General features: G+C 42.7%; 1 protein-coding gene across 1 annotated transcript in view; it reads right to left on the reverse strand.

The window, feature by feature from the left end:
• Positions 1-15,654, reverse strand: part of LOC136572048 (arf-GAP with SH3 domain, ANK repeat and PH domain-containing protein 3-like) — a 79,092-nt gene that overhangs the window by 46,584 nt on the left and 16,854 nt on the right. The window contains exon 12 of the mRNA XM_066572668.1: positions 5,092-5,179. Coding sequence (XP_066428765.1) covers positions 5,092-5,179 — 88 coding nt within the window. The remainder of the gene's footprint in view (positions 1-5,091; positions 5,180-15,654) is intronic.

Genomic DNA, 15,654 nt, shown 5'->3' on the forward strand with positions numbered 1-15,654 from the left:
TGCCACAGGAATGCCTCCACAACATTGCCACACTTCTGTGGCTGCCCGATCACCAGATTTATTGTCAATTGAGTATGTATGGGACCATCTATGTCACCACCCTTGACAGCATATAAGTTTAAACGACATAGAGCCTCAGTTACAGCAAATGTGGACCGATATGCTGCAGGATACCATACGGAACCTGTATGCCTCTATGCCCACCACAATCACATCTAGCACAAAAGTAACCCAATTTAGATACAGAATACCGATTTTAGTATAAAGAATAGTTCAGCATCAAAATTGCTTAGAAAATAGAAGATACTTAATCCTCATGTTATGGCCCGTGGAATGAGCCCAAAACTCCTACGCATATCACCGTATGGTGCAGTTTTCTTAAAGGGGTTGTCTCGCGAAATCAAGTGGGGTTATACACTTCTGTATGGCCATATTAATGCACTTTGTAATATACATCGTGCATTAAATATGAGCCATACAGAAGTTATTCACTTACCTGCTCCGTTGCTAGCGTCCTCGTCGCCATGGTTCCGTCTAATTTAGCAAAATTTCTTCACAGTAAAACAATCTAATGTGTGTGTGGCTCACCTACTCAAGCAGTGTCTCAGCTGTATGCGAGGAGAGGTTGGAGCTCTGATCTGGTAATCCGCTAGCTTCAAGCGGTGTTAAAGGCATAAGAAAAAGAGATCCAAAAACAAGTTGGCTTCTTCAACCAAACTTCATCTTTATTATTTATTCCAAGGTCAAAAAATGGACAGACATCACACTGAACACGTTTCGGCTACACAAACAGCCTTTCTCAGCAGCCGCTGAGTCAGCGCAATAGTTTGCTTCCGCATGCTGAGATGGGGCACAGCCAAGTGGGTGTTCTTACATAAACAAGTTTCGTGGATATGCTTTATATGATTCATTATTTAAGGGACTGTCCTTGGTGAGATCACAAGTTCCCTTGAGGAAGTTGCACCACATGGTAACACGTGGGGTTTTTGGGCTTATTCCATGGGCCATAACATGAGCATTAAGTATCTCTTATTTTTTAAACAATTTTGATGCAGAGCTTTTCTTTATACTGAAATCAGTATTTTGGATCTTTATGTCCTATAATTGCTTACCTTGATCAAAATTGGGTTACATACATATGCATTTCAATGTAGTTTATTTTTATGCAATTTACGGTATATCTCTGTACTAATAGTTTGTGTGCATATGTACTTAAATATATTTTGATATTTGCTCCTATTTCAGTGCCCGTGGTGCCGTATACATATTGTTCACCATATTCACTGGTACTTATTTTGTTCATTTCGCTTCCCAAAAAAGCAATAAAAGTGGTAAGAAAGCCTTATGTATACCAATATAGTACCAATAAAAACTGCAGCTCATCCCGCAAAAAACAAGTACTCACAGGGCTCAATCAATGTCAAAATAAAAAGTTATGGGACTTTGAATGCAGCGATGTAAAAAAGAAAATAATTTCCAAAAAAGGGTTTTCATTGTGCAAAAGTAGAGAAACCTAAAAATATATATAATTTTGGTATTGTCATAATCCTACCAACCCGCACAAAAAAACTAGTTATTTATGCTGTATGAATAACTCTGTGTAAAAAAAACAAACACTGGCAGGATTGATGTTTTTTTCTCTGCCTTTCAAAAGAAATTAATTAAAGTTATACAATGCATTGTATGTACCCAAAAATTGGTACCAATAAAAACTACAGTTCACCATGTAAAAAAACAAGCCCTCATATGGGCATATGGATAAAAAGCTATGTTTCTGAAAAGTGGAGATGAAAATCTCCACAAAATCATAGTGTCCTTAAGACCATAATTGGCCATGTCATTAAGGGGTTAAAGCAATAAAATGTCATTAGGTCTATTAGTTTATACATGCACATTAGCAGCACTGTACAAGAACCCTGTGAATACACAAGCAATCAATGGATACTATAAAGTTTTGGAACTTCTTTTACTGAAATGAATCTGTTTATTATTAGCTGACAAGTCTTTCTATAAACCATAATAATGTGACCATAATAATACTCATGGCGTAGGGGAGCAGGATTCCTGGAAATTGTAATCCATTGGACACATTTCATTGCTTCTCACAACAACTCTGAACTCTCCCAAGAACTCAGGGGAGGGTCCATGGCATCTCTCATCTACTGTTGAAGGCTTGTGTCAGTACTTACATTGAAGTGTAGCGCTGATATGCCAACACACAAGCTCTAAATCTAACATTGCAACATCAGGTTCTGGAAACCAGAGACGTCATAGACCACCCATGGATTCACCAGTATGTAGTCTCTGAGGGAGTCAAAAGCCAGACCATCAAATACATTCTATCAAACTGCAGAATAATCAAATTTTACTGGAATAATTGTTCTTCTTCAATTAATAAATGTTCCATAGTGCTTTCCATCCAGGAAAGCATTGAACATACAAGATTAGTGTGTTTGTGCATGTCTTCCATACTCACATAATGCAGTTTGCGCTCACCAACAAAACTTGAATGGAGCGCAGATTATGAAATGGTCATCTCCACCCTTATTTCCAGCCTATCTTATAATATGTGCTCTATTCAAGCTCTGCTGGTGAAACACAAACCGCACTGTGTGAATACTGACTGAGTATTGGGCCATTCCGGTTTTGCAGCTCCTAGAAAAACAGGACTAATGTGGGGACAGCATAAGACTTTTTACACATTTTATTACAACCACTGTAATATACCATGAGCCTTTGAAGGCAGCACTGTGTAGGAGAAAAACAATCTTGTAGTCTTCAGTCATGGAAGTTCAAAGGCGCTAGACTCCACAAACTGGGTTTTTAAAAATTTAAATAATAGGACAAAAAGTTCATAAAGCGTTATACAACTGAAGAAAATGGGCACATTTTTCTCTGCACTGCATTGATCTGTATGATCAGGACAGGAAGGAAAGCTGAATGCAAAGCACACACCATGTTCAGCTTCTCTTCCCATGCAGCACTGAGAAGACACAGTTCGTCACATTGCTGGAGCAAAGACAGGTCAGTAAACCACCACTTTCCAGAGACATGAAAGGGAACAAAAAAGGAGAAACAGTGGCGCTGACCAAAGTGTAGTGTTTATAAATCACAATGAAGTATGAGATGTATACTCCTCACCTGCTGAGGTTGTGCTCATTAGGGCACAACGCAAATAATAGCCAAAGCGGAATTGTCATTCTCCAGTTCATCAGCATTTAGCCATGGCGACACTAGGGAAGCATAGTCCCATACATTTCCACCAGTGGTACCTGAGGAAAACTCTGCAACCACCAGACATCAACCTAATATTGTGCTCTGGTCCACCAGGAAAAAATATGAAGCCCATCTTCTACCATAGACTACTAGGGAATAAAATATGAACCTGCTCTTCTATCATAGACCAACAAGGAAGAAGACTTTATCCTAAACCACCAGAGCTAGTGACATTAACCCCACTTCACGCCAAGCTTTAGCTATATACAACCAGTGGGGTCACACATCATCTTCATCCTGGCTCTGTCTCCTCCCCTCTGATGTTCCTAGTTGCTGTTGCCAGCACATCGATGCACCAACAAGATTACATAAATGTGGTACCATAACCAATTAGCTTAGTTCTAATACATTATTTATTCACTGAGCTGTTGTGGTGTAGGCATGCTGCTTTCTACAAAAACAGAATACGGGCGGACTGTCAGTGTAGTGATAGATTTTTTTCTTATAATGAGTGGAGAGGCCAGCACTGCACACCACTAAGGGCTCCCACCCACTGGCGTTTTTTTCTCCACTGCGATGCGATTCTAAAGTTAAAGTCTCGCATCGCAGTGCGAGAAAAACGCAGGCAGATATCCCAAAATCACTGGGATATCGCTGCGACATCGCCAGTCTTTTCAATGGGGCCAGCGGCAGCAGCGCTAGCCCCATTGAAAAGATAAGGAGAATGCCGCTGACTTCTGCCACAGCTGTGACAGCTGTGACAGCTGTGGCAGAAGTCAGCGGCATGCTATCCCATTGCTTTCAATGGGATCGGCACTGCTGCCGATCCCATTGAAAGCAGTGGTTTCTGACAAGCCCTGCAGAATGATTATTGGAGAAGGGCTTGAATGAATGAATAGCTAAGAGCTATCTGCCATTGGCTGAGCGCTCAGCCAATAGCTAAGCAGTAGCTGCTATTGGCTGAGCCCTCAACCAATCTGCACAGCCCTTTCAGGAGGCGGGGATTTTTAAATCCCCGTCTGCTGAAAGAGCTCAGTAGCAGTGCCGGGGAGCCAGCCGGAGGATGCGGCTGACAGCAGGAGAGGTGAGTAATTTTTTTAACCACTTTTTTATGATTATCGGGGAAAGGCTTATATTTCAAGCCCTTCTCCGATAATCATTCTGCAGGGCTAGTCAGAAACCACTGCTTTCAATGGGATCGGCAGCAGTGCCGATCCCATTGAAAGCAATGAGATAGCATGCCGCTGACTTCTGCCACAGCTGTCACAGCTGTGACAGAGGGTTCCTTCATCCCTGCGGTCCCCGCGGGGATGAAGGAAACTCCTGCAACAGCTGTGGCAGAAGTCCGCTGCATTCTCCATATCTTTTCAATGGGGCTAGCGCTGCTGCCGCTGGCCCCATTGAAAAGACTGTCGCAGCGATGTCGCAGCGATATCGCTGCGATTTCTCGCACTGCTCTGCGAGAGTTTTCACTTACTCTCGCAGTGCAGTGGAGAAAAAAATGCTAGTGGGTGGGAGCCTTAAATTGGACAACTAGATAAAATCTTATAAGTATGTCAATTTGTTTCTCTTATTAACTGTAGATTAAACTTTTATAGGTCCTATAGTCCACTGTGTCTTATAACCCACAAAAACATGGCACGGAATGGCAAGAGTGCATGCTTGCAGAAGAGATCATACATTTCTATACTGTGATAGGACTAGTAACAAAAACAACAAGACCAAAACTCAACAGCAACTGAACACAATCACTGTTCCTTCCTATTTCATAATTATAGATTTCATTGTTAAGGGTGGGTTGAAAGCCACATTCAGTGCACACTGTCACGCATGTCTGTACATGCTAATATGAATGATTTGAGTTTCAATACTCACGTGTGATTAAGAAGAAGCTTTTTTTGTCCTCAACATGTGGCCGCACCTGACATGTCAGCAATTTGATTTTAGCTGGAGGTCGATTAATCTGCAAGTAAGAAGAAGAACAGTACACTGAAAGCAAAACTGCATGTAAATCAAAAATATAATGTAAATTTAGTAGGTGGAAATCCAAACTAATTCGTTTTTCAAATATACAAGTAAAAATAAATACATTTAGATAACGATTAAAGACGTTTTCTGGCCAATTCTTAGATGGGAGCTCTGGGGTTCAATAGGCACATAGATGTGTCTATACATGTGGCTATGGCTTGTATTGCAGCTCAGCTCCAACTAGAAGGACAGGCTATTAACGTGTCAGGTAAATATGTAGAAATCTTATTTTCCACTGCTTCCTTCCAGGCGCCATCAGATGGATCACTTCTATCAACACACTATCACAGGACCTCTGTTTTCTCCATTCAGAGAATAAAGACAGACAATGTTTGGCACCTTTCCCCCACTTACTGGCGACAACAGAACCCTGCAGACACGCTATCACCTGACCCTTTTTATTTTAAAACTCACTAGCCTCACCCTCGCTGAATAAACCTTTTTAACTAATTGGGACCCATTAAAAATTTTTTTAAAAGGTTACATACCAACCTGTATCTTCGCTGTCTCCTGTCAGGAAGTTGGCCAGAAACTTCTGGCCTGCAGCTCCAGACAATCACAGAACAAAGGATCTTGCAAGTTATAACGAGATCTCGCATTCTAACTAAAGCTATGCTATTTACTGCTTTAACTCCTTGAAGAAAAAAAATGATGTGGCTGTGTGAGAGCATGTAATTTTTTGCAAGGCATCTTGTAGTTTTTATTGGCACCATGTTGGGACACATAAGACTTTTTGATCACTTTTTCTTCAATTTAAAGAGCTAGGGTGCCAACAAAAATGCATTATGTTTTTTTTTCTATGACATTCACCGTAAAGAATAAATTATTATATATTTTAATAGTTTGGACTTTTACGGACGCGGTGATACCAAACTTGCACATACACTCAAGTGAAGGAGAGCTAACAGCTCTGTGTTGTACTGGCTTTGTGGCTTATGTTTTAGCCATAACTGACTTGATTATCTGTTATTATCAATGTTACAGTAGATTTAGACTTAGGCTAACTTCACATGGGCGAGCGTGATATGGGGCCATGAATCCTGCCTCCATATCGTGCTCACCAACCATGTGAAATCCCCAAGGATGCAAGGCGTTTTCATGGCAAAATGGCCTCGCATCACTTCAGGGCTGAAGGGAATCCTCCGTTGCCACTGTCACAGTCACAGCAGAGAATTGTGGAATCCTCCCATTGCTTACAATGGGGCCGGCGGCAGTATTGAGAGCAATGGGCGTTGTGATGCGAGAGCACACAAGAAGATAGTACATGCTGCGATTTTTTTTCCCGCATAGCGTTGCTATGGGATTCATAATTGTGCGAGATTTGTGCATCTCGCAACGCACAAATCTCATGCGATTTTGACTCCTGTGTGAAGCTGGCCTTAACCTGTTGAACCTACTGACATAAAATTGTTGTGTTGTGCAAAGATGTAATACAGCACCAATACTAATTTATATGGAACCTCTGTATGACTCCCATTTCAGCTGTAGGAACACTAAAGGCTTATTTACACAAAAGCATTTGCACTGTGCATTAAACATACAAAACACAGTGAATAGAACTATTGTTTTCAATGGGTTCGGTCACATTTGAAATTTTTGCGTGCGCATTTTGATTAAGCAAAAAAACGCAGCATGTCCTATTTTTGCATATAGCACATGAAAATAACATATATTAAACTAATTAAACTTAATTGCCTATTGAAATCAATGGGATATGCTTACATGTTTGTCCCCTGCGTTTTTGCATGCACAAAAAAGACAGAAAAATACACACACGTACAAAAACGCAATGCCTATCGCACAAATACGCAGTACAAATGTGCACCTATATATGCTTACGCCCGTGTGAAGCAGGCCTTAGTCCTTGTTTACAAATGGATCTACCTCACAATCCATGGCAGAAGCTGCATTTTTCTGCCATGGATTTGCACATGCTGATGCTGTAGATCCTGACGTAGATTAGCACCTTTCAATGTGGATTTAACAATACGAGGGTCATTCGGAAGTAACGTCACTTTTATTTCCACATAATAATAATAATAAACTTTATTTGTATAGCGCCAACATATTCCGCAGCGCTTACATAGACAGGGGATACAGAAAGACAAAAGTACAAACATTACAGAACCACGGTTACAAAGTAATCAATTGATGGAAACAATAGGGGTGAGGGTCCTGCTCCAACGAGCTTACATACTACAAGTAATGGGGTGATACAGAAGGTAAAGGGGCTGGAGATGTGCACGGTATGGCGAGGTGGAGAGTGAGGGGTGATATACACATAGACAATGGTCAGACATTTAGCCGTGTGACGGCAGAAACAGTATGACTGCAGGAGCGGTTTATGATGGCTAGCAGGGATTGCAGTCAGTAGGTCAGGGAGCATGTTATCAGGCAGAGTACAGAGGGGTTTGTTTAGGGAATTCGGTATGCCTCCCTGAAGAGGTGCATTTTTAGAGCACGCCTGAAGTTCTGCGAGTCCTGGATTGCTCAGGTAGCCTTTGGTGCTGCTCTGGAGAAGTCTTGGAGGCGGGAATGAGAAGTTCGAATTAAAGGGGCGCTCAATCTGGTTTCGTTGGCAGAGCGGAGAGCCCGGGCTGGTTGATGGATTGAGATGAGGGAGGCGATATAGGGGGGCGTTGCACTGTGGAGGGCTTTGTGGATGAAGGTGGCGAGTTTAAATTGAATTCTGTATTTAACGGGCAGTCAGTGCAGTGACCGGCACAGGGCAGAGGCGTCCGAGTAGCGGCTGGACAGGAAGATGAGCCTGGCTGCCGCATTCAGGATGGATTGGAGAGGGTAGAGTCTGGTGCAGGGGGGGACGATCAGCAACGAGTTGCAATAATCGAGCCCGGAGTGGATGAGGGAAACAGTAAGCGTTTTTAGCGTGTCCACAGTGAGAAAAGAGCGGATTCTTGCGATGTTCTTGAGGTGCAGCTGACATGTTCGGGCCAGAGATTGGATGTAGGGGGTAAAAGAGAAATCAGAATCAAATATGACTCCAAGGCAGCGGGCATGTTGTCTAGGAGTTATGGTGGCACCACACACTGAGATGGAGATGTCAGGAGGAGGTCGGTTAGTGGAGGGTGGAAATACCAGCAGGTCAGTTTTAGAGAGGTTTAGTTTTAGGAAGAGAGAGGATATGGTGTTAGAGACAGCGGACAGACAGTTAGTGATGTTTTGGAGTAAAGGTGCAGAGATGTCACAGGAAGAGGTGTATAGCTGGGTGTCATCAGCATACAGGTGGTATTGGAGGCCAAATCTCCTGATGGTTTGTCCAATAGGGGCTGTGTAGATAGAGAAAAGAAGGGGGTCGAGGACAGAGCCCTGGGGGACCCCAACAGCAAGGGGAAGAGGAGGGGAGGTAGAGCCAGCAAAGGAGACACTGAAAGAGCGGTCAGATAGGTAGGAAGACAACCAGGAGAGGGCAGTATCCTTTAGGCCAATGGAGCGTAGCATACTGAGGAGGAGTTTGTGGTCAACAGTGTCAAATGTTGCAGAGAGGTCGAGGAGGATCAGTAGGGAGTAATCGCCCCTCGATTTGGCTGTTGGTCATTGGATACCCTTGTAAGGGCAGTTTCTGTCGAGTGTTGAGGTCGAAAGCCAGACTGTAGGGGGTCTAGGAGAGAGTGCTCTGATAGGTAGCTTACAAGGCGGGAGTAAACCAGCCGTTCTAGTAGTTTGGAGATGAAGGGGAGGTTTGAGATGGGTCGGTAGTTGGCAGCATCAGTCGCGTCCAGAGTCGGCTTCATTAGCAGTGGGGATATGATGGCGTGTTTGAAAGAAGAGGGAAAGATGCCAGAGGTCAGAGAGAGGTTGAATATAGTGGTGAGATGGGAGATGACCACTGGGGAGAAGAAACGGAGGAGGTGTGAGGGGAGGGGTCGCTAGCGCAGGTGGTGGGGCGAGCAGAGAAGAGCAATTTGGAGACTTCTTCCTCTGTCGCTGGTCTGAGTACAGACAGTGAGCAGGAGCTAGATGCAGTGCTGACAAGACTAGGGTCAGGGCTAGTCTGGGGTTGGGAAGTTATATTGTTATATTGTCATCAATTTTCTTTTTAAAGTAAGCAGCCAGCTCTTCGGCACTGAGATCCGTCACCGGGGGCTGTGGTTTAGGGCTGAGAAGGGAGTGAAAAGTATCAAAGAGCCGTTTAGGGTTGTGTGATAGTGAGGAGACTAGAGAGGTGAAATAGACTTGTTTGGCATGGTGGAGGGCAAGGTTGTAGGTTTTGAGCATGAATTTGTAGTGGAGGAAGTCTGCGGATGTTTGCCATTTCCTCCACAGCCATTCAGCACTTCTAGAGCACCGCCGGATGAAGCGCGTTTGAGGTGTGAGCCAGGTTGCCGTGGTCTACATCGGATGGCTCGGGTCCTGGGGGGCGCCGCTTCATCCAGGGCATGTTTGAGAGCGGTGTTGTAGTGAGCGGCAGTCAGGTTGGGGCAGGTGAGGAGAGAGATGGGGGACAGAGAGGACTGTGGGGATTCAGCAAAGTTCTGGGTGTGAATGGCCTTAAGGTTCCTGTAGGTACTGTAGGTAGATGGGTCTGGAGAGATGTTAGGGAGCGTGACAGAGAAAGAGAGGAGGTTATGATCCGAGAGCGGGAGAGGGGAGTTAGTGAAGTTGGCAGCAGAGCAGAGCCGGAGGCAGACCAGATCCAGAGTATTGCCATCCCTGTGAGTGGGAGAGGCTGTGAGTTGAGAGAGACCAAGGGAGGAGGTGAGTGAAAGAAGCTGAGAGGAAGATGGGGAGTTGGGGTCATTAGTGGGGATGTTAAAATCACCTAAGCAACAACATTAGCATTAGCTTTTAAGTGTAAAGCATTAAGGCAGAGTTTGTGGCCTACCTGTCGCCTACCCTGTCGAACTGCCATGATGGAACTGTATCATACTTTCTCAGCTCATACTTTAATACAGCTGATATTCGCGTGGCAGCCACCCGCGTGGCATGCAAGCTTACACTGATATTATAGTGAAAGTTTAAGGTACGACTAGGAAACAGCTGGGAGTGGCTAATCAGGTTCCAATTGACTAGCCAGCTGACTTTAGCATTGCAAACCTAATGACCAAAAGGGGGGGGGGGAGTGAAATTTATTGCTCTCCTTACATCCCTATTTTGAGTCCACGCATAGAAGAAATCTGCAGCATATAGACTACGTGGACCTTTTTTCAAGGGAATAATACACCTTTGAATACAGATTTCACCACAGATGTTATGCGGATGAAAAATATATTGTAAAGCTATTATTCTATCATTTTCCATATTTATAATTATGATGTTAAACAGTAAGATTTTTTGTTGCTTTTATCAAAATATAATAGAAAAATTATACTTTATGATGCAATCAAAAACAGTAAGATTTATTAAAGGCTTGTTTACATTAGTATCAGAGGCTCTGTTCGGAACCTATGTCGCTGATTTCCGCTAGAAAACAGATCAAAATAGCAAAGCATCCTGAACTATTTCATCCTGTAAATACCAACAAAATGCCGGACTGCTAACCAGAAATCGTACAAATTATGGTCAATGGGGTTCCGTCAGAAGATGGAGCCGTTCGGCCAGGGGATTCCCCTTTCTTGCTCTCGAAACAGAACAGGAAAACAGAAATACCAAATGCTGATGTGAATCAGCTGTAAACTTAATGTGCCAGGATTTTGTCTCAATTTATGCAAAAAAAAAAACTGGTGCACATTCTCCACACCACATGCATTTTATGTTTTAGGGTGCATTCATACCCAGCTGATTTGCTGTGCTCTTCACTAATTTGAATTCAATCGAAAGAGTGAAATTTGCAATAGATCTACACCAAAATCCATTACAAAATCAACTGCATGTGAGTGCAATGAAGCTGAAAGGGCGAAAGGGGGCATAGTTAGTGGAAAGTTATGTGACAACAAACGCCTAGACCACTAAAACTTGGACGGAAAATAATGGAATAACCTAAGCTAAACAATAGGTGGTGGAAAGTCAGACAAAAGTGTCTAAAGTCACAGTAAATTTATCATCCAGCAGGAGACACTAATAAATTTATTGCATCTTTTGACTGTCTATATTCTAAGTTTAAAATTTCACTAATTCCTCTCTTTTATTGAGGTCTTCTCTCTTTTTTCTTTTCTTCTATGGCTGAAGATAGGATTTAATCTTATTGTTGAACCAAATACTACCTATCTCATCCGAAGGTATTAGACACCATAAAAGTTAAAAATGAAATATGGTAGGAGTTCACCTATTTTGTGTTATTACAAGATATGTTAATTTTCGTTTCACAAGGTCCTGCGCGACCATCTTGATATGTTTATTTGATCTGAAAAGAATCACATCACCTAGAAGGCCACCAGTAAGTTCTCCTTATCAGTATCCTGGTATTGATAATCCCCAGATGTCCTGTCCTATCAGATAACTGAAATCTTAAGTGCAGCGGACCAAAGAGCTTTCCATCTGGAGGACTTGAAGGAGCCAGACTCCAAGTCCTACAAATCTGCTCCTCCAGATCCAGAGTCACAGATGACACAACTACCTCCTCAGACAGAATGGGCACAGGAGGTTCATGTAAAACAACCAGAACAAAACTCCTAGAAAGACAATCAACTCTGACATTCTTGCTACCAGAACGATATGTGACAAAAAAAATCCAAGTGAGAAAAGAATACCGAACCCCAGGCCTGTCATGGGCAGACTACAAATACTCCAGATTTCTGGGATCTGTAGAAACTGTCTTCTTATGTTGTGCTCCATCTAAGAGGAGGCGCCATTCCTCAATGGCCCATTTAATATCCAAAAGCTTTCTGTCCCCAATGTCATAGTTATGTTCGGCCAATGAGTTATGTTCGGCGAAAAGAAAGAACAAGGATGAAGATTCATCAACGCGCTGGTACCTGGACACAAATCTGCTCCCACTCCCTCCTCAGAAGCATACACCTCCACAACAAATGGCTTACCACAATCTGGCTGTATAAGAATAGGAGCAGTAGAAAAACATTTTTTCAAGGTACTAAGAGCTTTCAACACTTGAGAGGATAATTTTGATGGAAAAGCACCCTTCTTGGTTATGTCAGTCAAAGGTTTAACAATCTCTGAAAATGACGGTATAAATTTTCATTAATAATTAGCAACCCCTAAAAACCTTGGAAATACCTTAAGATTTTCTGTACCCAATCTAAGACAACCCAGATTTTATCTCGATCCATCTTGAAACCCAAAGGAGTTATGACATGACCAAGAAATGTGACTTCCTGAATAACAAATATATACTTTTCTCATTTAGCCAACAAATCATGATCATGAAGCACCTGCAACACCTATTGGACATGCTATACATGAGAGACATAATAGAGGGAATAAATAAGGATATCGTTCAGATATACCAACACAAAAACAGTCAATAGACCTTTGAAGCACCTCAGTAATAAAGGTCTGAAACACTGCATGAGCATTGGTCAAGCCAAAAGGCATCACTAGATTCTCAAAGTGCCCTTTGAGAGTATTGAAAGCCTTTTTCCACTCATCCCATCTTTGATTTGTGTGAGGCATATAATTAAATATGAGTCAAACTGAGAATAACAGCTGGCTCCAGTTAACTGGTTAAACAAGTCGGGAATGAGTAGTAACGGATACGGAATGTGCCTAGTCATCTTATTAGTTCCCTAAAATCAAAACAAGGTCACAGACCCTGATCCTTTTTCTTCACAAAAAATAATCCAGCAGCTAAAGGTGAATCAGATGGGCATGTATGACCCTTCTTTATGCTATCGACAATATACTCTTTAACGGCCTGGCTCTGTAGACCAGAAAAGATATACATGCGACTTTTAGGAATAAGGTCAATGGCGCAATCATCTACTCTATGTGGTGTAAGTTTATCCGATCCTTATTTAGCAAATACATCTGAAAAATCCTTGATAAACTCTGGTAATTCTTCAGCTTGTACTGTAGCTACATTAACAGACATACAATTATGTCTACAGCCAGGATTTCACTTAAAGGGGTTGTCCCGCGCCGAAACGGGTTTTTTTTTTTTTCAACCCCCCCCCCCGTTCGGCGCGAGACAACCCCGATGCAGGGAGGTAAAGAAAGCTCACCGGAGCGCTTACCTGAATCCCCGCGCTCCGGTGACTTCTCTACTCACCGCTGAAGATGGCCTCTTCCTCCGTGGACCGCAGCTCTTCTGTGCGGTCCACTGCCGATTCCAGCCTCCTGATTGGCTGGAATCGGCACGTGACGGGGCGGAGCTACACGGAGCTACACGGAGCCCCATAGAAGACTGCAGAAGACCCGGACTGCGCAAGCGCGGCTAATTTGGCCATCGGAGGGCGAAAATTAGTCGGCACCATGGAGACGAGGACGCCAGCAACGGAACAGGTAAGTATAAAACTTTTTATAACTTCTGCATGGCTCATAATTAATGCACAATGTACATTACAAAGTGCATTATTATGGCCATGCAGAAGTGTACAGACCCACTTGCTGCCTCGGGACAACCCCTTTAACAATATCTGCCCTCTCCCAGTCAACTACAGGATTGTGTAAGCTCAACCTGGGCAACCCCAACACCACCTGAGTAGGGAGAGTCTCCATAAGAAACAAAATAATTTCTTCTGAATGGATCATTCCAATTTTCAAATGAACATAAAGAAAAGAAAAATTTAAATAGCTTTGAAAGAGGAGCGGATTCCATGGCTTAAACAGGAATTGAATTGTCTAAAGGTTTCAAGGACAATCCCAACTGCTTCCCCACATCTTGGCAAATCAAATTAATCCCAGCACCACTATCCAGAAATACAGTCACTGGAAAATTGCCCATATTTAGAATTATCTCAGCAGGAAGAACCACCCTGGAAGATGACATCAAGGCAATTTTTGAACCCAGAGGAATCTCCCGCTTAATCTCCTGACCACTTAGGTCTCCATTTGAGAGCTCTGAAATGGAAACGCCTGAACAAAATGATCCGTCCATCCACAGTAAAAGCAGTGGCTCTCGGACAAACGTTTCCCTCAGCGTTTATTCTCTCTGACTAGTGTGCCCAGCTGCCTAGATCCTCTGAATCAGGGGTCGCGAAAGATTTCACCCTTTAAATGCTCTCCCTCACCCGATGACCAAAGTCAAGAGTCTTAGGAATGGGATACTGAATCATTAAATCCTTAATCTTGTCAGATAACCCAAAACAAAAGTAGCTTTTTTAGCACCAGCTAAAAACAGCTGCCTGTTGCCAGAATAATGATCAAGCGAATCTAATTTAGGCTCCTTACAGGGAACCAACCAAACCGTCTTCTGTTTAATATCAGCCTCCTCCAGTGAAAGAGCTTCATGATGATTAGCCAATAACAAAAAGGGATCCATAATTACTCTAAACTCAAAATAACCCACAGGTAAAAAAAACAGGTTTCGATTATTTTGTTACATCCGTGCTGAATGTTAACACACCACACCCGGCACAAAGGCAAGACCGTGTTCACATGGGACAACTAAACTTCAGAAAGACCCCCGTAAAACACTAAAACCACCACCAAACATAAACAAGGGGAAGCAATTATGAATCTAGCCCTAACAGGCAAAGGGGAAAAAATACCGCTGCCTAAAGTGGGGTGATCGTCCTGACAAGGAGGACCTCTCACCCCGAACATAGGCCGCCTGTACTGACCCTAGGTAGGTACAAATAGCAGAAGGAGCAATGGCAGGAACAACACTAAGATCCCCAGGACATTCACATGTTCACCATTCGATATTATGTACCTGATTCTGTGCAGTAAATGTTCTGCTGGGGGAGCTTTCTGTTCCATTAAGCCTGAGAAAGAACCCTGAGAGGTTCGAAAGCTTGCTATAACACCATGTATTTTTGGTTTCTCTTGCAGGGAACTTTTAAACACTAGTCAGGGACAGACATGCCCATTAATTTCTGCTTCCGCAAGTATTGCTATGAAGGAGAAGGCAGCCTGTGAATACATTGCATCCTGTTCCTTTTGTTATGAATCATAAGCTACTCCACATGAAAACACTTTGATTAAATATCTTTGAACTTTAAACACAGCTGTTAGAAATTCAACATAATCCATAAACTTTGCCATATATATTTACACGTACAGCTGTCTGCAAATGTTTCAGAGATGCATGTCTAACCATATGTTCCAAGCACTGTTAGTAGACAAGACATGTGCTGTTCAAACGGAATCAACTTTCTGGACACAATGATATTATGAAAATCACTCCAAATCTCAATGCAGTTTCTTGTGTTTTCCCTTGATTTATAATACTTTTAGGTTATGGTAATATCACCATGTTATTCTTCTGTGTTTTGTGGGTATTAATACGTCTGTACAGACTTTGCTTCACTGCAGCCTTCAGGTTCACAAACAAACAAAAAAAAACTTTTGTGGAATAACACTACACGGTTTCTGAGACTGAATATTGTATGTTTC

The sequence above is a fragment of the Eleutherodactylus coqui genome, chromosome 1, assembly GCF_035609145.1.
Source record: "Eleutherodactylus coqui strain aEleCoq1 chromosome 1, aEleCoq1.hap1, whole genome shotgun sequence".
Lineage (NCBI taxonomy): Eukaryota > Metazoa > Chordata > Amphibia > Anura > Eleutherodactylidae > Eleutherodactylus > Eleutherodactylus coqui.